The following is a 26,787-nucleotide window of genomic DNA, read 5'->3' as shown; positions in this document are numbered from 1 at the left end:
TCTACCTTTCAAGCTAATGTCGAGTTACAGCTAATAAATCAAGCTAGCAAATGCGCTTTGTGACCCTGGTCTAGAAAAGCGCTATACAAATAAGAATTACTTACTTACTTACTTACTTACTAATGCTAACTAAAACAAAAGTGTAAAAATATATTTTGTGTTTCTGAATTTCCTCCATGATTTGTATTTTTACTAAAAGTAAATAAAATTAAACAATACATGTCACTAAATTAAGTTCATCTTATGACTATGATCAATATTCTTACTTAAACATGTATTTATTTCATATAGTTGTCCTTTAAAATCATATTATTATGAAGCTAACTTAGAGTTGCAACTAATTAATCAAGCTAGTACGTGCTAATGCTAACTAACCATATCCAAGTTATACCATGATTTCTACCTTTCAAGCTAATGTAGAGTTACAGCAAATAAATCAAGCTAGCAAATGCGCTTTGTGACCCTGGTCTAGAAAAGCGCTATACAAATAAGAATTACTTACTTACTTACTTACTTACTAATGCTAACTAAAACAAAAGTGTAAAAATATATTTTGTGTTTCTGAATTTCCTCCATGATTTGTATTTTTTAGTAAAGTAAATAAAATTAAACAATACATGTCACTAAATTAAGTTCATCTTATGACTATGATCAATATTCTTACTTAAACATGTATTTATTGCATATAGTTGTCCTTTAAAATCATATTATTATGAAGCTAACTTAGAGTTGCAACTAATTAATCAAGCTAGTATGTGCTAATGCTAACTAACCATATCCAAGTTATACCATGATTTCTACCTTTCAAGCTAATGTAGAGTTACAGCTAATAAACCAAGCTAGCAAATGCGCTTTGTGACCCTGGTCTAGAAAAGCGCTATACAAATAAGAATTACTTACTTACTTACTTACTAATGCTAACTAAAACAAAAGTGTAAAAATATATTTTGTGTTTCTGAATTTCCTCCATGATTTGTATTTTTACTAAAAGTAAATAAAATTAAACAATACATGTCACTAAATTAAGTTCATCTTATGACTATGATGTCAATATTCTTACTTAAACATGTATTTATTGCATATAGTTGTCCTTTAAAATCGTATTTTTATGAACGCCTCCTTTATGATTTATATCTTTTAAGTCAATTAAATAATATCAACATTTATTTAAAGAGGAATGTCTTCACATCTCGGCCGGAAGAAGTGAATGTTTATCTGAAGAGGGCCAGACTTTATGGAGGTGGTTTTATCATGAAAACCACGGGTCACTCCACATCATGTATATATTTAAACTTCCGCTTCGCAACACTTTACACCTGCCATGAGTTGTCAGACTGTGAAACGCATCCGTCAGGAGAGGAAATGTACCGAGAAAATAAGTGTTAATATCCCGTCAACAAACAGCGGGGATGGAGTCAGTCATGAGTCGCTCGCCGGTGAGTCAAGCAAAGATCCAGGTGAGTCAGACTGTGTGAGTCACTCCTGGTCTTGGTTTGTCATTTCTGACAAAAGTTTTTCTTTCCCCACAATCTTTAAATATAGATTTATAAATCACTATTAATCCTTCGGCCGTTGCACGTGACGAGGTCACTTTTAAGTTGAACTGAGTCCAGACTTAACCCGGACCAGAGAGTGGTCTTGGTTAGCAGCCGCGATGCTAACCGCGATGCTAACCGTACCTTGCTTCACGGCGACACACACAAATATTGTTTTTTCAGTCGAGAAAGCGATGAGGTTACACACATTGATAAATCAATAATTAGAATGTTTAAAAAAATAAATTCCCAGTTGTGTCGTTACTTTTTAGTGTTTAAGAAAGTACAACTTTATTGACACTACACGGTCCAGGACAGGATGTGGGTGAAGGTGCGTCTGATTTGACGTGAACAAGCGAAGCGAGATCTTCGTAACCGACATTCAAAACATATACAATATAAACAAAAACCAACATGAAATATTGTTATGAATTAAAAGCAATGTATTCTCTGCAAATGTTTTATTTTGTAAATTCAATTTCCATTTCCTGCCTGAACGATCCTGTCAACATCGTCACTGATCATGTGTCTTGAGTATGAAGTCAGATCCGGTGCATAAGTCCCATGTACCCGTTACATGAGGTGTGTACTCGTACTGTTAAGTTGCATCGACGTAACTACATATTCATACTTGTAATCCAGAAGGCATGCATGCATAATTGATGATTTGTAGTTGTAAATAATACAAAAAACATTATTTTCCAAGTGTACGAGTACAAGTTACTCGACCTCTTGCATCTGCAGGTGTGAGTCACAGATTTGTTTTGCACCTCAATCACTGCTAAGGTGGGTGAATATATTCCACACACTCTTGGCATGAGATCTGTATCCGTACTTCAAACGCACATACACGTAACTTCATATTTGTATTTGTACCCATAAAACACCAGTCACACAAGTAATTGAAGACTTGGAGACAAAGTTATTCTTTGTTTCAAGTTTATCTTTATTTTTTCATTTTTGTTAATGTGAATAAAAATACATTGTCACGCAGACGTGTACTAATAACAATTTTATACACAAGTGATAGGTCACCCCCCCAGTGTCTACTCAGAGCGTGCGAAAGTGTTTCCTGTTTGTGTAGCATGTTAGCCTTTAGCTTCTGCTAAAGCTTAAAATACAGACTTATTTAAGTTTTTCTGGAACATTTCCTACAATGTGGAGGCATCAGTCCAAGATGGACGTTATATATGAGCAGTATGGAGGTATTTGGATGTTTTTAAGTGTCTTTTTGGACGAAGATAAGACGAAGACAACTGAGCTGTAACGTCAATCTTCCTGCAGCTTTTATTTTGCATCATGGTTTCCTGCCTGCTCTCGCTCTCTCCCTCCCTCGTTGCCCTTGTTTACCTGGTATTTCTTGCTCCTGCCTGACTCTGGACTCTACCTTCGATTGTTTTCCTGACCACTTTTTCTTCAACGCTGTTTGTTCTCTTTGGTGAGTTAGATTTAATTTGTTTCTCCTCTTCCCCGGTGGATCTGGCGACTTGCAGCCACGCCCGCCCTGAACTGTCTCTTTTACTTACGGGCTATTGTTGGACTTTATATCGTAATTGTTGAACGGAGATAATTGACTCTTAGTTACACTGCCACCATCTGCTGGACATTCCTTGTATTAGCACTGTGTCTTTGTATTAAATTTATGTGTTGATGTAAGTAAGTAAGTAAGTAAGTAATATTTATTTATATAGCGCTTTTCCAGACCAGGGTCACAAAGCGCTTAAACAATCAAAACAATATTCAATAAAATATATACTTTAAAGGTCAAGATAACACAGAAGTTCCAGAAAATCAAGGAAAAGCTTGCAGGAATAAAAACGTCTTAAGATGTTTCTTGAAAGAATTTTTAAGTTATTTACATTATAAAATACACTTAAGCCCCGCCCACTTAAAAAAGGGCTGTTTTGGCTGAGAAGAAGTCTTTTCCAAGCAACCACGCCCACTCTGCTCTGATTGGTTACAAAACACGATTTGCATACTCCTCCACCAGAGTGACGTCAGAATGTTTAACTTAAACCGTGATCTCGTTTGGCGAGATTTCAGACGAGAACTATATTAAGTAATAACTTCAAAACGTAGCAACGTCTGGTGAATGAACTACTGCATTTTGAAGAGGAAGACTTCAACATTTACAACAAGTCAGGAGAGTTGGGTTTTTACATTAGGTGAACTTTAAGTATTCCATGCCATCATTACACTACATTAAAATGAACAAACACTTTTGTCTATAACTCTAAAAAGAACAGATTACTCTGAAAATAATCGACATTAGTCGACATGAGTAAGTAGAAATTGAGTGAAGTTTGAATCTAAGACGCTAGTGTAAGTATAAGATAAGGGAAAGATTCCGAACTTGTTTGGTGAAGCACAATAAACACAGAGATAAATAAAATAACTTCAGCCTCGAACAACAAAAAACCTACTTCCTGTCAGGTAAATATTCCGTACATTAGTTTGACCTACACAGAGACTCTGTGTGATTGAGTTCGACACATATGTCTAATATAAAAACCAACATCTTCAAAATTGTTTGTCGTATTAATCTCTCTGTGGTTTGACTCCAAACACTGGTGTGGACAAAAGGATGCGATGTGTTTGTTTTTTCAAAGGGTTTCGTATTGATGTTTGTGGGAAACAATAAACAATCTTCACAACAACTGTTCAAGTGTGAGCGCGAAGCCCATGATTGCAGGAATAAAGCATCTTCCTCAGTAATCCGAGGATCATAACTTGTCTGCGGAGCATCAGCGACGACCGGCTGGATGTTTACAATCACACACCCGATAAACATCAGACCCGAGCAGACGGCCCGCCAGGAAAAACAAAACTCTTTGCTTTCTATCATGGAAAAACAAAATCCTCCTCCTTCATTTTTGTTAAAGACATATCATTTCTGCGGCTCCGCTACCGTTCCTCCGGTTTGTCATGCAAACACAGCTGCGACCCCCTGCTGTGAGCAGAATATATAGAGAGGAGCAGCCGGAGAACCAGAGTTCCACCATCGCTGCTGATCAAAGACCAGCTCAACTGCCCCGAACCAGAACCAGGAACAAGAGCGAACGCACACAGGAACACAATTAGCATGTTTTCCATTCATACGTGTTTCTGCTCGGACAACATCACATGTATGTGCGTAGACGTGTGGAAAATGACCGCTCACTATAACATGCACAAAGTTGCAAGTTAGCCGAGAGCTAACAGAGCAACGTGAGCGCAAGATCAAAGGAAGTAGAGATGGTTCTGTTGATAGAAAGAAGAGATATGTGACCACGTGATGAGAGGAAGAGTAGGAAGAGGTTAACATGGATGGATGGCGAAATGAATGGGTGGAGAAATAAATTTATGGATGGATAGATGGGTAGAGAAATTAATCGATGGATGGATGGATAGGTGGAGGGATGGATGGATGGATGGGTGGAAAAATGAATCGATGGATGGATGGATGGATGGATGGATGGATGGATGGATGGATGGATGGATGGATGGATGGATGGATGGATGGATGGATGGATGGATGGATGGATGGATGGATGGATGGATGGATGGATGGATGGATATAGAAACAAACATACATATAACATGACATTATAATAACATGACATTATAATGACATGACATTATAATAACATGACATTATAATAACATGACATTATAATAACATGACAATATAATAACATGACATTATAATAACATGACAATATAATAACATGACAATATAATAACATGACAATATAATAACATGACATTATAATAACATGACATTATAATAACATGACATTATAATAACATGACATTGTAATAACATGACATTGTAATAACATGACATTATAATAACATGACATTATAATAGCATGACATTATAATAACATGACATTGTAATAACATGACATTGTAATAACATGACATTATAATAACATGACAATATAATAACATGACATTATAATAACATGACATTATAATAACATGACATTATAATAACATGACAATATAATAACATGACATTATAATAACATGACATTATAATAACATGACATTGTAATAACATGACATTATAATAACATGACATTATAATAACATGACATTATAATAACATGACATTATAATAACATGACATTGTAACACAAGGTTATAATAACATTACAATTTCATAAGATGCTGGTATAATAATATGGCATTATTAGCATGATGTTATGATAAAATGACGATATATATCATACATTATTATAAATACAGTATAATAACCTGACACTGTGAATTGACTTCATAACGTTTAACAAAATAACAATAAAATAACCTTGAAAAATAACATGGAAACACAGTTGTTACACAGTGGTTACATGATTGTAAATGTTGTTTTATGAGATCATTTGACAATATGTCATGATTTAAACATGATGTTGTGTCTTCACATCACCAGCCGAACCAGGACTCGACAGCATCAGGTGACTCATGTTCTCCTGAGAGTCGAACCTCCTCCACCTGAGGGACCAGGATCCAAGCGTCCTCTCGGGATGGACGAGGTGTCAAGAGAAGGCTGTCAATAAAAGTTATTAATGACACATTTACGAGCGAAGAGTCGTTTGAAAGATAATAATTCAGAGCAAAAGCATTTTTTCATCATGTTCTGGCCACTAAAGGGAATGTTGGGACACTTCTGGGAGCGATGCCAGGTGAGGGTGAGCCACAAATTTTAGGGAACGCGTCTGGAGGAGGAACTACGTCATCTGCTCGGATACTGACGAAGAGAGCGGGGCTTGGACAACAGCGCCCTCTGGAGGTGACTGTGAAAAGACACCTAAGAACACGTCAGTGTTCATGTCTTAGTCACGTAGATACTTGATAACTTTGAAGAAGATCCTGTTTGACCAGGATCATTATATAATTATATTATTATAATAATAATCAGGAAGTATCTCTTAATAGTTTGGTTGGTGCATCACTGGGAATTAACACGGTAGAGGTTTTTACAAACACACTTTAAACACAACTTACTGACTTACTTACAATTTACACGTGATTTGTTGTGGTTTGGTAAAGGTACTAGCAGGTGAAAACCAATGAAGCAAACTGACACCATTAGTTCCACCATGACTTTTACCATGACTGCTAGCCGGAGACCTACCATAGGTTCCATCATGAGTTCCATCATGGATTCCACCATGAGTCCTACAAAGAGTTCTATTACAAGTCCTACCATGACTTTTAGCTGGAGTCCTAATATAGGTTCCACAATGAGTCCTACACAGAGTTCTATCACAAGTCCTACCATGACTTTTACCATGGCTTCTAGCTGGAGTCCTACTATATGTTCCACCATATAGAACTTGAAAATTCAGAAAAAACGGTGCCCTTGGACAAATGAAGATCTCCTGAGTCTGAAGAGACTTTGTCGAAAGACTGAGCGTCTCTGGAAGTCTACTAAACTTGAGGTGCACAGACTTCACCTCAGGGATCTGTTGACTTCTTACAATGAGATGGTAGAAACTGCTAGATCTGATTACATCAGAAAACTGGTAGCAGCAAATAGGAAAAACCCCAAAGTTTTGTTTGACACGATTAATTCTCTCGTGTCTCCTGCTCCTCAAATCACGCCTGTCTTCTGTGAAGCTGACAGCAATGCATTGTTGAGATTTTTCATTGACAAAATTAAATTGATCAAAGAGAAAATCTCTCCCCCTTTGTTGGGAACCCCTACTGTCTCTGAGCCCACCTCCTCCTCTTGGTCATCCTTCACTGCTGTATCTTTGGGTGATATTTCAGCACTAGTGAACAAGATGAAACCCTCCTCTTGCTCAGATGACGTCCTTCCTTGTAGGCTTTTCATCTAAGTATTTGATGTAATTGGCCCCTGGGTTGCCAATATGGTGAACCTCTCCCTTTTCACAGGGGTTTTTCCCAATGCATTTAAACATGCCATTGTGGAGCCTCTGCTCAAAAAACCAGGCTTAGACCCAACTGACCTCAGTAATTTCAGGCCTATTTCTAAGCTCCCTTTCTTGTCCAAGATCTTGGAGAAGGTGGTGTCTGAGCAGCTGTCTTTGGTCCTGGATCAGAGCGACATCCATGAGAAGTTTCAGTCTGGCTTCCGTAAACATCACTCTACGGAGACAGCTTTATTGAAGGTGTCCAGTGACATCATGATGTCGGCTGACTCTGGTAAATTCACTGTTCTGGTTCTCTTGGATCTGTCGTCAGCCTTTGACACAGTTGATCACCAGATCCTGCTGAGAAGACTAAGGGATGAAGTGGGACTGTCTGGGTCTGTGTTAGAATGGTTCTCATCTTACCTTTCTGGGCGCAGTTTTAGTGTATCTGCCAATCAGATGAGGTGTGAATCGGCAGATCTGTTGTGTGGAGTCCCTCAAGGTTCTGTTCTGGGTCCTTTATTGTTTTTGCTGTACTTGATTCCCCTTGGTAAAATCATTCAGAGATTTCCAGATGTTTCTTATCACATTTTTGCTGATGACATCCAGCTCTACTGCTCTTTTGACCCAACTGAGCCCCAAAGGCTGAACAGCTTAGTCAATTGTTTGCTAGAAATCAAACAATGAGTGAAAACACTTTACAGCTTAATGTGGACAAAACTGAAACACTGGTGATTGCTCCTGATGATAATATTCCAGGGTTGAGTCAGTACTTGGGTGACTTAGGTCAGTCTGTCAAACTGAGCCTGAGAAACCTGGGTGTTGTATTTGATAAAGACATGTCTCTTGTTCGACACTGCAGAAAACTGACCAGAAACTGTTTCCTTCAACTGAGAAAAATCTCTAAACTTAGGAAAATGTTGTCACAACATGATCTGGAGCTTGTAATCCATGCGTTTGTTTCTTCTCGTCTGGACTATTGTAACAGTTTGTTTTCATGTCTTAACAAGAAGGAGCTGTCTCGTCTGCAGTTGATTCAGAACTCTGCAGCCAGAATTCTGACCCGCTCAAGTAGGAGAACTCACATTTCTCCGATCCTTAAAACTCTTCACTGGCTTCCAGTTTCTTTCAGGATCAACTTTAAAATTCTGGTTCTTACTTTCAGAGCTATTCATGGTCAGGCTCCTCCTTACATCACTGATCTGATCCAGCCTTACACCCCAGCTCGGTCTCTGAGGTCTGTGGATCAGAATCTACTTATGGTTCCTGAACACGGCTCAGGACCAGAGGAGAGAAATCTTTTCAGGCTGTTGCTCCTAAGCTTTGGAACAATCTTCTCTCTCTTTGCGCTTGATGGAGTCTACTGACTCCTTTAAGAAACATCTTAAGACGTTTCTATTTGTTCAGGCTTTTCCTTGAATTTCTCGAACTCCTGTGTTGTTCTCAGTATTATCTTGATCTTTAAAGTATGTACTGTTTTGAGTATTGTTTTGATTGTTAAAGCGCTTTGTGACCCTGGTCTCGAAAAGCGCTATATAAATAAATATTACTTATTTACTTACTTACCATGAGTCCTACCATGGATTCCACCATGAGTCCTACAAAGATGTCTATCACAAGTCCTACCATGACTTTTACCATGGCTTCTAGCTGGAGTCCTACTATAGGTTCCACCATGAGTCCTACCATGGATTCCACCATGAGTTCTACAAAGATGTCTATCACAAGTCCTACCATGACTTTTACCGGGAGTCCAAACATTAGATTAGATCAACTTTTTAGATCCCTCTGGAGACCTCATTCTGGGAAATTGTCTAAACATCATTCCACCACAGGTTTTACCATGACTTTGACTTTGAATCATACAATAGGTTCCATCATGAGTTCCATCATGGATTCCACCATGAGTCCTACAAAGAGTTCTATCACAAGTCCTACGATTATTCCTACCATTTCTACCATAATTCCACTACAGGTTTTACCATGACTTCTACTATGAGTCTTACCATAGGTAAGTACAGCGCTTTTCCAGACCAGGGTCACAAAGCGCTTAAACAATCAAAACAATATTCAATAAAGTATATATTTTAAAGGTCAAGATAAAACTGAGAACACAACAGGAGTTCCAGAAATTCAAGGAAAAGCCTGAAAAAATAGAAACGTCTTAAGATGTTTCTTGAAGGAGTCAGTAGATCCATCAAGCGCAAAGAGAGAGGAAGATCGTTCCAAAGCTTAGGAGCAACAGTCTGGAAGGATTTCTCTCCTCTGGTCCTGAACCGTGTGCGTGGAACCATAAGATTCTGATCCACAGACCTCAAAGCCCGAGCTGGGAATGTAAGTCTGGATCAGATCACTGATGGAAGGTCTGACCATGAATAGATCTGAAAGTAAGAACCAGAATTTTAAAATGATCCTGAAAGAAACTGGAAGCCAGTGAAGAGTTTTAAGGATCGGAGAAATGTGAGTTCTTCTAGGTTCCACCATGAGTTCATCACAAGTCTTACAATGACTTTTACCAGGAGTTCTTTGAGGAGTCCTTATATTATTCCGCCACATCCTACCATAGGTTCCGTCGTGAGTTCCACCATGGGTTCTATGATGACTTCTACCATTCTCCGACTTCTTCTCAGTCCTACCATGAGCTTCATCGTGATGTCTACCTTGTCGTCAACAACATGGAAAACCACGAGTTCCAGCACAATGGTTCCACCATGGATTCTATGATGAATCCTACTAGAATTCTACCATGAGTCCTGCTATAAGTTAAACTATGTGTTTCACTTGGGTTCTACCATTAGTCTTATCATAGGTTCCACCGTGAGTTCCACCATGGGTTCTATGATGACATCTACTATTCGTCCTACAATTAGTTTAACCATGAGTTCCATGATGGTTCTAAACTGAGTCCTACAAAGGGTTCCATTACAAGTAGTCCATCATGACTTCTACTAGGTCTCCTAGCATACGTTCCTCCATGAGTTCCACCATGTGTTCTACAATGACTTCTACTAAGATTCCAACCAGGAGCTTTATTAATTCGAGAGTTTTACCATGAGTTTCATAACAAGTTCCATTACTGGTTCTACGAAGCCTTCTACCATGAGGCCTGCCTTGAGTTCAACCATAAGTTTTACCATGGGTTCTACGATGACCTTGACCTTCAGTCCTACAATGAATTCAACGATGGGTTCAAGAACCATCAGAAGTCCAATGATGAGTCGTGTTCCATGAATTATACCAAGACTTCTACTGAGCTACTATAATTTCCACCATGTGTTCTACAATTACATCCACCACGATTCCCACCATGAGTCCTACAAAGAGTGAAATCCCAAGTCCTTCCATGAATCATTCCACGACCTACCTATGACCTGAGTCCTACCATGAGTTCTACAATTACTTTTCACGACGATTCCCACCATGAGTCCTACAAAGAGTTAAATCAAAAGTCCTTCCATGAATCATTCCACGACCTACCTATGACCTGAGTCCTACCATGAGTTCTACAATTACTTTTCACGACGATTCCCACCATGAGTCCTACAAAGAGTTAAATCAAAAGTCCTCACGTGAATTCCTCGAGTCACCTTTAACTTCTGCTATGAGTCCTACCATGAGTTCTACAACGAATCCTACCGCTAGTTTCACGAGTAGTCCAGTTGTTCTTCTGGAAGGTACTTTGGACTTTACTAACTTACTGTGACTGATGTCCAGTCGTACCTCGATCCTTGTACTACGGTATCAACGAGCAGGTTTTCATCAGTGTGTGTTCGTTGTGTTGCATCTGTTGACACACACGACACAACACGTGTCATCCGTGTGTCCGGTCGTCCGAACCCACGGCCGAGATACGGACCTCACCGACGAGCGTGTCGCGGGTTCTCCGGGTCTTCTTTTGAGTGTCTTTTGAGTGATTTTCTCTGCTGCGATCCAGATGCTAATGCTGCTGGTGATTGGCAGGCGCGCGAGCGTGTGATTGTAACGAGATGCAGATGGATTCTCATCACCGATCGGATCATTAACGCGCCTCTACTCATGGTTCCGGGCGTGTTGACGGGCGTGAGCAGCATCTCTCGTATTAATCTTTCATCAAGACGTTCACCAGCTTGATTGCTCGATCTGCTGCACATACACTCAGATTCAGCTTCATATGGCAGGATCGTCTGTCGTCGGGTCGTCTCGTAATAAAGTACGTCAGATCTTCTCACCTGCTAGTCTGGACGATAATGCTCTTTTTTTTTAAATATATATATTGTTTTTATTTTAATTATTATTTTTGTTGTTTATATTATAGTTATTATTATTTATTTGGTCGTTTTTTTAAGCTTTAATAACCACTATCTTAATATAACTGCGGCACCAGACATTTTCATTTACTCTGTGCTTACACTAGGTGGCGCCAGACACAATACTTTTAATCCTATGTATTGTTGCTTTATCAATTCAAAACAAATAATTTTGTGTTTCATTTAGTTTTTGCATCTATTCTTGTGATTTTTTTTTTTTTAATAATCTGGAGACAGATGCATAATATTTTATTCATACTCGTGTTTTTTTTTAAGTTTGTGATTTGAAGTTTATTTTTTATGGATGATTTGTTTGTTGAAAATAAATCTGTGAAACTGGCTTTTTCAAAAATCAAGAATGAATTTAAAAACTTGCTTTTTTATTACCTCGTTAAATACTTGTATAATCTTTATTTAAAACATTTTCTTATTTCCATGATTAATTACAGCTTTCATAATATTATTACCTGACACTTGCCAGGACATTGCACTCACACGGTTCTGACACTAGGGGGAGCCAGACACAATATTTTCAATCCTTTAATAATTCAAACATATAGTTATATAGAAAAAAAAACTTGCCTTATTATATTGTTTGGCATATGATTGGCATCTATTCTCAGCTTGTTTTTGTGTTTTTATCTGGAGAAAAATAAGTAATATTTTGATTCACATCCAGTTCACATTTTATACTTTTTTGTGGATGATCTGTGCAAAACTAATCTTCAAAATTGTCATTATAATTAGAATTATTAGAGTTAATAGAGTTTAGTAAACTAATGGTTTAGTTTTTTAGTTTTTTTTTAAATAGTTTTTACGTAAATTAACTGTGAGTAATGTGATTTATTTAATAAGAAATGGGATTAAAATCGTATAAAATAAATAATGTATTCAAACAATTGTAATATAAGATAATACAAATCGTCTTTTTTCTCCAATATGTTGGATTTTTCTTTTTAAATAATTCCAAATGTTTTACTTTTTGGAAAATATCATTTTGAATGTTTTTATGGACAAATGTTGTCTTAAATGTAAAACAAAAAACAGAAAATAAATATATAATGTAGATGATTTGTTTTTAAAGTAAGATACATAAAAATATATATTGTTAAATATTTCCCAAAATTTTAAAACCTGCTATTTTGAAATAATATAACAAAAATTGGATGAATCAAGAGAAAACTGTCGATGAAGAGTTTAAAAAACTACCTTTACAAGAATCAAATGATGTTTTTCTTCCTTCTTATTGGTTTTACACAAAGAATATGAGACGAACTATTTATTATTATTATTATTATTATTGACCGAGTATAATACATGGACATTTATAACGCAAACATCAGCGTAAATTCAATGTATAAACCTTTGAAAACTGATCGATTTCTCTGGATGAGTTTCAGGCTTGTGCGAGTAAATATTGTGAGATTGTACTGACATCTAGTGGTTGTATTCTGGTATTACAACGCTTTACTCTCCTTAACGGAAACCGTTAACTGTTCGTCCCAGCAAGCCAGGGTTCAGAGGCTGAGGTACATATTTATTTGTACACAAACGTGGTATATTTACAAACGCATTCAACACAAAAGTAAACATGTCACAGACTCACAACTTCAAACAAACATAGTCACAGACTATAGTTTCCACGGTGAAGAACCTTCTTCTCCTCAGATGTTACTCAGACTTCTCTGCAGGCACGACTTCCAGCAGCAGCTGCAGATGTATGGTTATGGGTCCTGGTGGGAGAAGAGATCCTGTGGTTTATTTCAAGCTCTCAGCAGTGGTCAGTGGTCGTTCGCCGGTCGACCATCGACTCGTAAACCTTGAAAGACGCTGCGTCTACAGTGACTCGACAAATGTTGTCGCTCGAACAAAGGTTGCGGCTATAAAAACATATCTTGACACAATGTTGTAACTTTTTAAAGTGTTGTCGAGTCATTGTGTCTTGGCTCGACACATAATGTCTGAGACCATCGTTCGACCAGTTGTTTTCCACCATCATCATCATTGATATATTGACTCGTACTAGGGTTTTTATTTGTAGAAACTCAAGTTAATCAAAGTATTTAACGTTCGCATTACAGAAAATAGTATCAGTATTACACAGAAACTTGTTTTAAGCTGTTCCTTTTTATTTGTAGTTTAATTATTATTTTTTTTATTTGATACATATTTAAGAATGATTCATCTTTGTCTTGACTTATTATCACAATCTTATTTTATTTACTGCACAATGGAGGCACCAGGACATTTCATTTACAATCTACTGACACTAGGGGGAGCCAGACACAATCTATTCAATCTTACATATCTTTCGTATTGTGGAACATTTTTTTACATCTATTCGCATCTTTTTTTGTTCATAATCTTTAGATTTATACTCTAGTTTTTAGTTTATTTGTAGTTCATAATTTTGTCACTCATTTGTGCAAAATAAATATTAAAAAACTTGCCTTAAAAATTGTACAAAAGGACAAAAACACAAACTTAGGTTTTATGTTTATATTATATTTTTGTTTCCATGATTACCTATTATTAATATTATTCCATTATTTTATATGTAATGAAAAATATCCAACATAAAAAGATTAACTTTAATTTTTTTTTTTAAGAAGTTTATATTTTCAGGTAATATTTAGATTTACACTTTTCACACAAGTTTTCATTTTATTTTTAGTTGATTATTTTGTATTTGATTTGCGCAAAATAAATCTTTAAAAACTTAAAATCTTTAATTTCCATGTTTTATTACCAATTGTTCATTATACGCACCTTAAGATACACTTTTTATTACATATGTTTATATTTCCATTATTTACTACCAAAAATGTATTGTAATCACTGCCCAATAGAGTTGCCATGACATTGCATTTACATGATTCTGACACTGGAGGGAGCCAGATACATTATTTTATTTTGACGTATTGCTGCTTTAGGAGTTTTAACACATTCAAAGTTATATAGAGAAAAATATCTTCAGCTTGTTTTTTGTTCTGGAGACAAATGCGTAATATTTTGATATATACTTTTAATTTATTTAGCAGATTTGTTTTTTAATTTTGTGGTTAATTTGTGAAAAGGGAAAGTTTTAAATGGTGTTTAACTAACTTGTGTTTAAAGAATTTCCATGAATTATAACCAAAATAGTTGTTCTATTATTACTGCGCAACGGAGGCTCCAGGACAATGTAATTACACTGCTGTGACACTGGGGGGAGCCAGATTTCATCTGCAATCTTAATAATGAAGTCTCATATAGATATAGAGATACTCACTCATGAAGGAGCGCGACCAGGAGACCTTCCAGTGGACGAGAGGAAAGTAGAGCAGAAGTCCGCTGAAGATGAAGACGGCGCAGTAGAGGTATTCCCACTGAGGCTTATCCACGATGGGGGCCAGGACCAGGTAGATGGACACCAGGACCATGAGAGCCGGGATGACGATCGGCACCTGGAGATCACGGGACAGGAGTCATCAGGGAGGTTCACGTCGGTCTCACGGTGACCTTGAGGAGAGCCACCTTCACGGGTCTGTGCAGATGCTTCCTGGTGAACCTCATGACGATGACGGACAGCGCCGTGAGGCCGTAGAAGGCCCACTGGGCGAAGCTGAAGTAGTTAATGAGGGAGTTGATGTCGGCCGGCACGATGTAGATCAGAGCCAGGAGACCCTGGAGGTGGAACAGAAACGTTGTCGAGGTCGTGTGACGACTGGAGAACATCAGGAGCTCACGTTGAAGATGAGAGCCGGAGACGGAGTGAATCGCTTCAGACTGATGTAGGAGAGGATCTTCACCATGTGACCTTCGCGGCCCGCGGCGTACGCGATCCTGACACCGTAAGAAAACCACGTTAAACTCGATCCACAATACGTTGGTTTGAAAATATATTCTTCTAAACTTTTCTTCCACCTTCCAGCGGTGAAGCAGCTTCCGTTCGCCGATCCAAACGTGGAGAAAACCACGAAGAGTGGAACGATCCACGACACCGGGTAAAGAACCCGATCCCCGAAAGTCTTGGGAGAAAACACCAAAAAAGGTTTTTAGAAAAGATATAGTGCTATATAAGCCAGCAGCACCAAAATATGAACATGACGTGTGTGTTTGCAATATTGTCATTACTGTCGCTACCCCATTGACAGGCGGTGAGGTCGATGCTTGGCAAGATCCACGGCTGTCGACTCTCAGACAATCAGTGGTGCAGCATAGAGAGTCTCAAGGTCAGCACGTTTTCTCTGGACCATCGGTAAAGCTCTCAGTCGTTCGCCTAGTGAACCAACTTTGCCTTAGATGTTTATCTCCCGACTGTTTGTTCCTGTCAGTGCTTTGCGGTTCCTTTGGTGAGTTCTGGATGACATTTTATTTTACCGTTTTTGTGTTTTGAAGTGGATCTGGCGCCTTGCAGTCACTCTTGCTTCAGTTTTCTTGGACTTCTGGTTTTTAAGTGGACTCATAAAGACTTAGATTTGGACTCTGTACGTTATGTAAGTAACTAAGTAAGTAAGTAATGGTTATTTGTGAATAGTTTTAAGGATCAGAGAAATGTGAGTTCTTCTACTACAACGGCTCAGAATTCTGGCTGCAGAGTTTTGTATGAACTGCAGGCGAGACACATCCTTCTTGTTTAGACACACAAATAAACTGTTACAATAGTTTAAACAACACAAACTCATGGATTATAAGATCCAGATCGTGTTGTGACATCAATTTCCTAACTTTGGAGATTTTTCTCAGTTGAAGGAAACAGTTTGTGGTCAGTTTTCTTCAGTGTTGAACAAGAGACATGTATTTATCAAATACAACACCCAGGTCTCTCAGGCTCAGTTTGACAGACTGACCTAAGTCAGCCAAGTACTGAGTCAACCCTGGAATCTTATCATCAGCTCAATCACCAGAGTTTCAGTTTTGTCCACATTTAGCTGCAAAGAGTTTTCACTCATTGTTTGATTTCTAGCAAACATTTGACTAAAGTCGTCTGTTTGTGTTACATTGTGTTTTTGTGTGATTATTAAACCTCTGCCTGGTAACTTATTATCCTTTGCTTCTGGGTCGCCTTGCTAGCTAAACCGTTACAGTCATGAGACATTCAAGTAATTATAATCATTGTATAATATAATTAAAACATATTGAGCCTTTTTTTTTTTACTATTTTAGTGAAAAGTCAACTCAAATGTTCACGTTAGGAAAATATCATTGAGTATGTTTATACATCCAGACATATATATATATATTTTTTAAGATTTTATGAGCAATTGTTTGGTTATTCTTTGATTAAAAAAATACAAAAAAAAATGTAATTTAACGCTAGAAAAATGCAGAAATAATGTAAGTTTCAAGGAAAGAAAATAAAAAAACTGGACGTTCATGTGGCAAGAAATCAAAAGTGTTCCATGTCTTCATTTTCAGTTCAATCTTGTGGTTTATTAAAGTTTCATTAGTATATTTATTACTACATCCTGACATGTTTCTCATGATGTTGTAGATTATTTCACATCTTAGAGAACTATTTATTATGACTTTAAAATACAAAATAAATGAAATAAATAAATACATGTGAAATAAAATTGAAATGTTTTAAATAAAGTCAAATCTACAAATGATTTATTATAAATATTATTTCAGGTTATCTTTGATAAACACTATAAACACATTCATTAGACACTAAAATATACATTTACACAATATATATGTCTTTACAGAAGAATTTACGGTGTATATTAATGCATGTCTACTTATAATAAGATTTATAAACTCTTTACATTGACCACGAATGATTAAGTGACAACACTACAATGTAATTACAAAAATAAAGAATCATTTTTAATTAAGATATTAACTCATTTAAAAAATATATATATATTGTTTGTTAAAACATTATAGACATTTCGATTCAGATTTATTACAATTTCTATTTAAGAAACATTACATGTCTTCTGTTTCTTATACATTTTTATGCACTTATAATAAACAAAATAGGTAAATAAGGTTTTTATTAAAGATAAATTGATAAAATGATCATTTTGTTTTATTATTCTATAGATTTTTAAATGTGATTGGTCTTAAATACTATATAGATAATGACACATTTAAAAAAATACAATTAATATTTATATGAATACATTCTAAAATTGTTTAAAATAAATATATTTAATCCTGCACATGATTGGTTCATGAACCTTATGATCACAGATAAATGAGCGTGTCCACATGTGTTACCACGGCGACGGCAGGAGACAGCAGCAGCTCCGAGGAGGTCATGACGGTGAAGTAGGCGACGTTGACCATCACGTAGCAAACCGACACCAGAGGGATCCCGATGAGGATGGACAGAGGCAAGTTCCTGCGGGAGAGTTTTAGAAATAGATTCCATCACCTTGTTCTGAGTCGAGCGACTCGACCGTTGAGCAGGACGAGGTTCTCACCTGTACGGATCCTTCAGCTCCTCCGTGATGAAGTTCAGTTGATTCCTGATCAATGGAAACATTTGAGTTGCATAATCTGAGGAATAAATTAATTCTGACTAAAGTGTTCTCCTTAATCAAGAAGCCGATCCCAGCCACCAAGGGCAAGAGGCGGCCGTCATTGACAGATACCAGGAAAAAACAACAAAACTCCCTCAACTTGGAGAAAACCCCACAAAACACTCACAGAAAGGTTGAAGGTTTAAACTGGAATCAAACCATTTTATTCACCGATTCATGTATTAAAGTAGAAAAAAGATGAATCAGACTCCAGTAATCGGTCTGTGTGTGATTCTGTGACTACAAAGTCTACATCACTCTCTCGGGTGGTTGACCGGGTTTAACTTTTATGAGAATCGCATGAAAACTTTAGCTCACTGCACTGGAAACTGCAACAAAACACACAAAATCAACACTGCAACGCAATTTAAATGCAACTACAACTGCAACGAAACTGCAACTTAATTGCATCACAAACACAACTACAACTGCTATGCAATTGGATCACAAATGCAACACAACTACATTGTAAGGCATCGCAACCGCAACCGCAACCTCAACTGCAACCGCAACTGCAACTGCAACTGCAACTGCAACTGCAACTACAACTACAACTACAACTGCAACTGCAACTGCAACCGCCACCACAACTACAACTACAACTACAACTACAACTGCAACTGCAACTGCAACTACAACTACAACTACAACTGCAACTGCAACTGCAACTGCAACTGCAACTACAGGTGCAACTGCAACTACAACTACAAATACAAATACAACTACACCTACAACTACAACTGCAACTACAACTACAACTGCAACTGCAACTGCAACTGCAACTACAACTACAACTACAACTACAGGTGCAACCATAACCGCAACCGCAAACACTACCTCAACTGCAACTGCAACTGCAATGAAACCTCTGAAAGAACACCAGAGTAAATGTTCAACATTTAGGATCTAAAGACTTCCCTGAAATAAAAGTGAAATAAATACGCCCACACTCCAACACATAAGTTCAACTGTAACTGCAACTGCAACATATCAAAGAACACCTGAGTATATGTTTCACATTTAGGATCTAAAGACTTCCATGAAATAAAAGTGAATACTGACCAGCCGTCGTACGCCCACAGTCCGTTATAGAAGGCCAGTCCAATCGCTCCAACCGATGTTGACGTCCCCTCGAAGGAGTTGGAAAAGTTCTCAGTTTTACCTGAAAGGAGACAAACCCTCGGAATATGAAGAGAATGATCAGTGCAAGCAGAGGTTAAGGCCTCTCCCCGACAACCTCCCACCTTGTATCAGCAGGACGATGCCCGCCATCACAATGATAAAGATGATGGCGAGTTTGGCCAACGTGAAGAAGTTCTGAACGTAACTCGCCAGTTTGACGCTGAGACAGTTGACGGAGACGATTATGACTGAGGAGGAAATCAATGATTAAAAAGATGCAACTTGAAAGTAACATTTATGTTTGCGACACAAACTCACTGATGGCAGCTGCAGAAAGACACTTGACCACCAGCACGGGAGGAGTGCATCCTGGGTAAAAAGGTGTGGATGCGTATTCAGCAAAGCTCAGTGTGATGATGGCGAGCGAGGAGGGCTTCAGGACCATGACGGTCGTCCAGGCGAAGAGGTAGGCTGGGATGGGACCGAAACACTCCTTCAGGTAAGCGTACTCTCCTCCGGACTTGGTGATCATGGTGCCCAGCTCGGCGTAGCAAAGGGCCCCTGTGAAGGTACCAAAACCAGAGCCATGTAACTTCTTGGGTTCTATTATCAGGTTCCATACATATTTCTGTAATCAGCATGAGGTCTTGTACAACGTGGAGAGTCTGGGATCTCACCGACAGTGGCCAGGACTCCACAAGCCGCCCAGATGCAGAGACACGGACCCACCGCTCCAGAGTACAACAGAACCGACTTTGGGGAGATGAAGATCCCAGAGCCGATCATCGTCCCCACGATCAGGCTGACGCCGCTCAGCAGACCCACCTGAACTCAGAGAGGTGATCATTACGCGCTTTCAGTGAAGCCTCATCATGTGGAGACTCACGTTTTTCTGAAGGACCATCGCCTTCTCTTTCTTCTGGTCGGAGGGGTTGTCGTTGGAACCATTTTGTTGGTTGTTCGTCTTTTCTTCCATTCTTCTGATGATAGAAAAGATCAAGATGGATATGATAGAAGGGAAGGAAAGGGAAAGATAGGCAGGCAGGCAGGTAGGTAGGTAGGTTGGTGGGTAGGTAGGAAGCTAGGTATGAAGTTAGGTAGGTAGGTAAGTAGGTAGGTAGGTAGGTAGGTAGGTAGGTAGGTAGGTAGGTAGGTAGGTAGGTAGGTAGGTAGGTAGGTAGGTAGGTAGGTAGGTAGGTAGGTAGGTAGGTAGGTAGGTAGGTAGGTAGGTAGGTAGGTAGGTAGGTAGGTTGGTGGGTAGGTAGGAAGCTAGGTATGAAGTTAGGTAGGTAGGTAAGTAGGTAGGTAGGTTTTTGAATGTAAAGTAGAGATTTTGACCTACAGTATATGATGGTGTTATGGATTAACTTTTATAAGCTGCAATAGTGACACGTGGCGAGCATTTTTATTGGCACCTTATCAGTCCAGCACCAGGAGACTGATGAGGAAGAGCAAACTTTTACAGCTCAAAGACAGTCATTGATAGAAATTGTCATGATTAAAGGTGGCAGATGCACATACTTTAGGATCCAGATGGTAATCAAGAACAACAAAACTTTTCCTAAGTTGGAATCCTTCACCCAGTTGATATATACACTAAACACATCCTCGGCAGAGGTATAAAACGTGACTTGTACGGGTCTAAAGTAAACGTATTTGCCGATGACTCCTCGTTCTGTGATCGTTAATGTGTCCTGGGGGGGGTTTCGATCTTACTAGCGAGCTCTTTGTGACTTTGGAAAGATCTGGAGATAAGACCCGGTTGAGTCTTCACCGACTTGTAAATCCCTTCAAAGACACATTTTATAGTGACCTGATGGTCATGTTATCTCTGGGACCGTCGGTGGCAATTTTATCGTCGTTAAGTTTTTATGTTGTTCATCGTTTCGTATACTTGACAGCCTGATCACAATCGAGCTAATGGCTACATACAGACCTAATCCTGCGTTCAATTGGATTATCTAGGTCAGCGGTCGACGACCCCGAGGCCGGAGCCCGGTACCAGTCCAGGAGGCAAAAGTTACCGGAGGGAAAAAACATTTAAATTCTGAATTTCCTCAGGGGCCACATTTTATAGAGTAAACTATCTGTTTCGTGGAGCCACCAAGAAAGAATAACATTTTAAAAAAGTATAAAATTAAGTAACAAAATCAAGCTAAATGTGCCAGAAAATACATATTATTTTATATAACTGTTTTAAAACTTGATATAAAAGCCCTTTTTTTTTGTTGCAAATATTATTTTTTAAATTCACTTCTTTTTTGGGCAATAAATCCTCAAACACTGAGGGCAAAAGTTAACCTAAATAAAAATCCCTACAATGACATTGAGACTATTTGCAAAAAACAATAGTTAGTAATATTGGACCTCATGAGAGCCACATTAATATATAAATAATAAATAAATAAACACTTAAATAAATACATAAATAAACACATAAATGAATATATAAATTAATTAATAAGTTTATACATAAACAAACACCTTAATAAATAAATAGATACATAAATATATATACACAAATAAACACCTTAATAAACAAATAGATACATAAATATATATACATAAATAAACACCTTAATAAATAAATAAATACATAAATATATACATAAATAGATATATAAATATATACATGAATAAATACATAATTACATACTTAAATAAATACATACATTAATTAATAAGTGAATACATAAATAAACACCTTAATAAATACATAAATATATACATAAATAAATACATACTTAAGTAAATACATACATTAATTAATAAGTTAATATATAAATAAAGTAACGTTTGCTACACCAGCCCGAGTCTGATCTGTTCATCAGAGAGAAAAAGGCTGATTCAGCTTTTATTTTAAAACATCATTTTCACGCTTTTAACATCAGTTTTTTTTTTTTTTTTACTGTTTTCATCTGAAGGTCATTCCGTGAAAACAGTGTCAACCCCTGCTGTAGGTAACCTAGCCGTTATAACCATGGAACTCATTTATCATAGGATGGAAGGATGTGGTGCACGTGAAGGAGGAGAAGAAAGTGAAGACTTGTGGATGGAAAAGAGAGGAAAGAGAAGAAGGACGAGAGGATGGATGATAATAAGACATGTTGATGGAAAGAAAAGAAAGAGAAGAAGGACGAGAGGATGGATGATAATAAGACATGTTGATGGGAAAGAAAAGAAAGAGAAGAAGGACGAGAGGATGGATGACGACACATGTTGGATGTTAATAAACACACACTTGAAAGATTGTATGAAAGATACGAGGCGAGAATCACAAGTTTCTGCTCCACCGAAGGTAAGAACTTGTAACCGACCCACACAGGTGTCAGAGCAACACAACACAACACAACACAACACAACACAACACAACACAACCACCAGAACAGATGCTACTGACCTCTGACCTCCAGCGAGTCCTGCAGTGTCCTGAGCCTCCTGAGCGTCTGGAGAGAAGTGAGTTGTGTAGTTGTTCTTGGGAGGTGAGGGGGGGTGAGGAGGAGGTGAGGGTGAGGGTGAGGGTGAGGGTGAGGGGGGACGTCTGCGTCTGATAGGAGGTGTGAGGACGACATGGGGGAGTGAGGGAGGGAGGGAGGGAGTGATTCATCCTCAAGAGTTTGAAGATATTGTAACGACTCAACTGATAAAGATAGATGTGTGTGTTTGTGTTTGTCTGTGTGTTTGTGTGTCTGTGTGTTTCTGTATGTGTGTCAGTGTGTTTCTGTTTGTTTCTGTGTGTTTCTGTTTGTGCGTGTGTCTGTATGTGTGTTTGTGTGTGTTTGTGTGTGTGTCTCTGTCCATCTTTGTGTGTCTGTATATGTGTCTCTGTCTTTGCGTTTCTTTGTGTGTTTATGTGTGTCTGTTTGTCTTGGTGTGTGTGTACATGTGTGTCTTTCTGTGTTTGGGTGAGTCTGTGTGTGTGTTTGTGTGTGTGTATGTATATGAATGTGTGTGTATAGATGTGTGTTTGTGTCTGTGTATGTATTTGTGTGTGTTTGTGTATCTGTGTATGTGTGTGTGCACATGCGTGCGCGTTTGTGTGAATGAGTGTGTGAGTGTGTGTGTTTGCATGAGTGTGTGTGTGAGTGCATGCATGTGTGTATATAGGTGTTATATAAGTGTATGTGCCTTTGTGTATAAGTGTGTGTGTGTATAACTGAGGGTGTGAGTGTGTGTGTTTGTGCGAGTGTGTGTATGTTTGTGTGTTTGTGCGTGTGCCTGTGTGTATAAGTGTGTGTGTGTATAAGTATGGGTGTGTGTGTGTGCGTGTTTGTGTCTGTATATGTGTGTGTAAGTGTGTGTGTTTGTAAGTGTGCGTCTGTATATGTGTGTGTGTATATGTGTGTGTGTGTGTGTGTGTGAGTGTGTGTGTTTGTAAGTGTGTGTGTGTGTTTGTGTGTGTGGTTAGTGATGCATGACTTTAACGAGCATGTTGTTATACGCTGAGTCAGTTCTTCTTCTTCTCTTAATGATTAGTTGTGTTGATTATTTTGAGGTTGTGTAAGTGTGCGTTGAACTCTACAATAATAACTTGTGTGAGTTAAACTTGTGTAGAAACTGTTGCTGGTCATGAAGGACGAAGAAAACCTCTTGATGTGTTTGTCACTCAGGTGTCAAAGGAAGTGAAGTCGTTGTGAAGTTACCCACAATCCTTTGTGTTCTCACACCTGAGTCAGCGGCTTTTGTTGAGCTTGAAACGACTTCTCACGGTTTTAACGACTGCAACTCACTGAAGCCACAGACACACACGTTTCTACAACACATACAAAGAGTTCAGGAAAATGTAAATTTGATTCAGAAAATTGTAAATTTGTTTCAGAAAATTGTAAATTTGTTTCAGGAAATTGTAAAGTTGTTACAGAAAATGTAAAGTTTATTCAGAAAAATGTAAAGTTGTTACAGAAAATGTAAAGTTGTTTCAGAAAAATGTAAAGTTGTTACAGAAAATGTAAAGTTGTTTCAGAAAAATGTAAAGTTGTTACAGAAAATGTAAAGTTTATTCAGAAAAATGTAAAGTTGTTACAGAAAAATGTAAAGTTTATTCAGAAAAATGTAAAGTTGTTACAGAAAACGTAAAGTTGTTTCAGAAAAATGTAAAGTTTATTCAGAAAAATGTAAAGTTTATTCAGAAATATGTAAAGTTGTTTCAGAAAATGTAAAGTTGTTTCAGAAAAATGTAAAGTTTATTCAGAAATATGTAAAGTTGTTACAGAAAACGTAAAGTTTATTCAGAAAAATGTAAAGTTTATTCAGAAAAATGTAAAGTTTATTCAGAAATATGTAAAGTTGTTTCAGAAAATGTAAAGTTGTTTCAGAAAAATGTAAAGTTTATTCAGAAATATGTAAAGTTGTTTCAGAAAATGTAAAGTTGTTTCAGAAAAATGTAAAGTTGTTTCAGAAAATGTAAAGTTGTTTCAGAAAAATGTAAAGTTTATTCAGAAAAATGTTAAGTTTATTCAGAAATATGTAAAGTTGTTTCAGAAAATGTAAAGTTGTTTCAGAAAAATGTAAAGTTGTTTCAGAAAAATGTAAAGTTGTTTCAGAAAATGTAAAGTTGTTACAGAAATTGTAAAGTTGTCTCAGAAAAATGTAAAGTTTATTCAGAAAAATGTAAAGTTGTTACAGAAAATGTAAAGTTGTTTCAGAAAAATGTAAAGTTTATTCAGAAAAATGTAAAGTTGTTTCAGAAAAATGTAAAGTTTATTCAGAAAAATGTAAAGTTGTTTCAGAAAAATGTAAAGTTTATTCAGAAAAATGTAAAGTTGTTACAGAAAATGTAAAGTTGTTTCAGAAAAATGTAAAGTTGTTTCAGAAAATGTAAAGTTGTTTCAGAAAAATGTAAAGTTTATTCAGAAAAATGTAAAGTTTATTCAGAAATATGTAAAGTTGTTTCAGAAAATGTAAAGTTGTTTCAGAAAAATGTAAAGTTGTTTCAGAAAAATGTAAAGTTGTTACAGAAAATGTAAAGTTGTTTCAGAAAAATGTAAAGTTGTTTCAGAAAATGTAAAGTTGTTTCAGAAAAATGTAAAGTTTATTCAGAAAAATGTAAAGTTTATTCAGAAATATGTAAAGTTGTTTCAGAAAATGTAAAGTTTATTCAGAAAAATGTAAAGTTATTTCAGAAAAATGTAAAGTTATTTCAGAAAATGTAAAGTTTATTCAGAAAAATGTAAAGTTCTTTCAGAAAATGTAAAGTTGTTACAGAGTTGATACTTCTGGGCCACAGTAACCAAACGTTTTTTTTAATCAAATAAATGAATTCTGATTTATATCAGTTGGAAAAGAGAATCAAGAGAAACTATAAGCAAATATTTAAACGAAAATAAATGAAATAATTAAATCAGTTTCAGTAAAAACTAAATATATGTTGAATAAAAATCCTGACCATCAGTGGAACAAATGATGAGTTTCCTGGTGAGTAGATATAAGTTAAAGTATCATAAACTATGACATAGAAGTTACACATACTTCAGTAAAACTCACACATTCACTTCAATCTTCACTCAGTTCCACAGATAACGACAGAAGAACCAGAACCTTGAGCTGCAGCCGACACAACACAAGCAGATGTTGTGATGTCTGGAGGCAGAGACGGGAATTCAACCGACAACCAACTCATGCACCTACATTTGAACCAAACTAGAAAAAAAACATCTGTCTTGCAATATAAATACAATACAATACAAATACAATACAATACAAATACATACAAAACTCTGCAGCCAGAATTCTGAGCCGCTCTAGTAGAAGAACTCACATTTCTCCTTCAAACTCTTCACTGGCTGCCAGTTTCTTTCAGGATCATTTTAAAATTCTGGTTCTTACTTTCAGATCTATTCATGGTCAGACCTTCCATCACTGATCTGATCCAGACTTACACCCCAGCTCGGGCTCTGAGGTCTGTGGATCAGAATCTACTGATGGTTCCTGAACTTCTGGACCAGAGAGAAATTCTTTTAAAGTATATATTTTAACTGTGTATTGTTTTTGATTGTTTAAGTGCTTTGTGACCCTGGCCTAGAAATATCTTTACAATTAATTACTAACATACTTACTTATATTGTCCGCCTTTTCTAAAACTTTTCTACCTCCAGAGATGCTTTGCCGCCCAGCAAAACAATCACGATTGAGAAAAAGAAGCGTTAAACAATAGGTTACTTCAGTCATTATTTATATATTTTTTATTATTAGCCATGATAAGGAACATTATTTTGAGGTAAAATTACACGTGAAAAATATTCTACCTCTGTTTGATTTTTGTTTAATCATTAGTTACATTCATTACTCTTAAACAGAAGGAGGTCATTCCGAAGTTTTTGATGAACTATAAGAGAAGATGTTTTTATTTAAAATGTATATATCATTGACTGAGATTTTGTCAAAGATTAGTCATTTTTTCTGATCATTTTGTTGAAAGAAATGAATATATTGTTTGTAAACATAACCTGGTTCTCTGAGAGGCCTT

At 37.1% G+C, this 26,787-nt stretch overlaps 2 protein-coding genes across 2 annotated transcripts in view; both read right to left on the bottom strand.

The window, feature by feature from the left end:
* LOC148076234 (regulator of G protein signaling 9-binding protein) overlaps nucleotides 1-26,787 on the bottom strand; it is a 69,576-nt gene that overhangs the window by 14,617 nt on the left and 28,172 nt on the right. The window lies entirely within an intron of this gene.
* Nucleotides 13,349-20,226, bottom strand: slc7a9 (solute carrier family 7 member 9). Its single transcript, XM_087793186.1, has 12 exons — nucleotides 20,209-20,226; nucleotides 20,000-20,147; nucleotides 19,641-19,883; nucleotides 19,445-19,570; nucleotides 19,263-19,362; nucleotides 18,102-18,146; nucleotides 17,896-18,019; nucleotides 15,592-15,695; nucleotides 15,414-15,510; nucleotides 15,202-15,351; nucleotides 14,957-15,131; nucleotides 13,349-13,418 (listed from the first exon to the last, which is right to left on the bottom strand). Exons 1-12 carry the CDS (start codon nucleotides 20,224-20,226, stop codon nucleotides 13,357-13,359), a joined length of 1,392 nt encoding a protein of 463 aa, XP_087649312.1. The 3' UTR covers nucleotides 13,349-13,356.

This window comes from Callionymus lyra, chromosome 6 (assembly GCF_982586985.1).
Source record: "Callionymus lyra chromosome 6, fCalLyr1.hap1.1, whole genome shotgun sequence".
NCBI classification, from domain to species: domain Eukaryota; kingdom Metazoa; phylum Chordata; class Actinopteri; order Syngnathiformes; family Callionymidae; genus Callionymus; species Callionymus lyra.
This window is presented reverse-complemented; position numbering and strand designations above follow the sequence as displayed.

Bases quoted from the DNA above. Each gene is read 5' to 3' on its own strand.
- slc7a9 (XM_087793186.1), bottom strand. The intron at 15,511-15,591 runs GTGGAAGAAAAG...TTACGGTGTCAG, and splicing joins AGCTGCTTCACCGCTGGAAG to GATCGCGTACGCCGCGGGCC. The intron at 15,352-15,413 runs GTGAGCTCCTGA...TTCCACCTCCAG, and splicing joins CTCCGGCTCTCATCTTCAAC to GGTCTCCTGGCTCTGATCTA.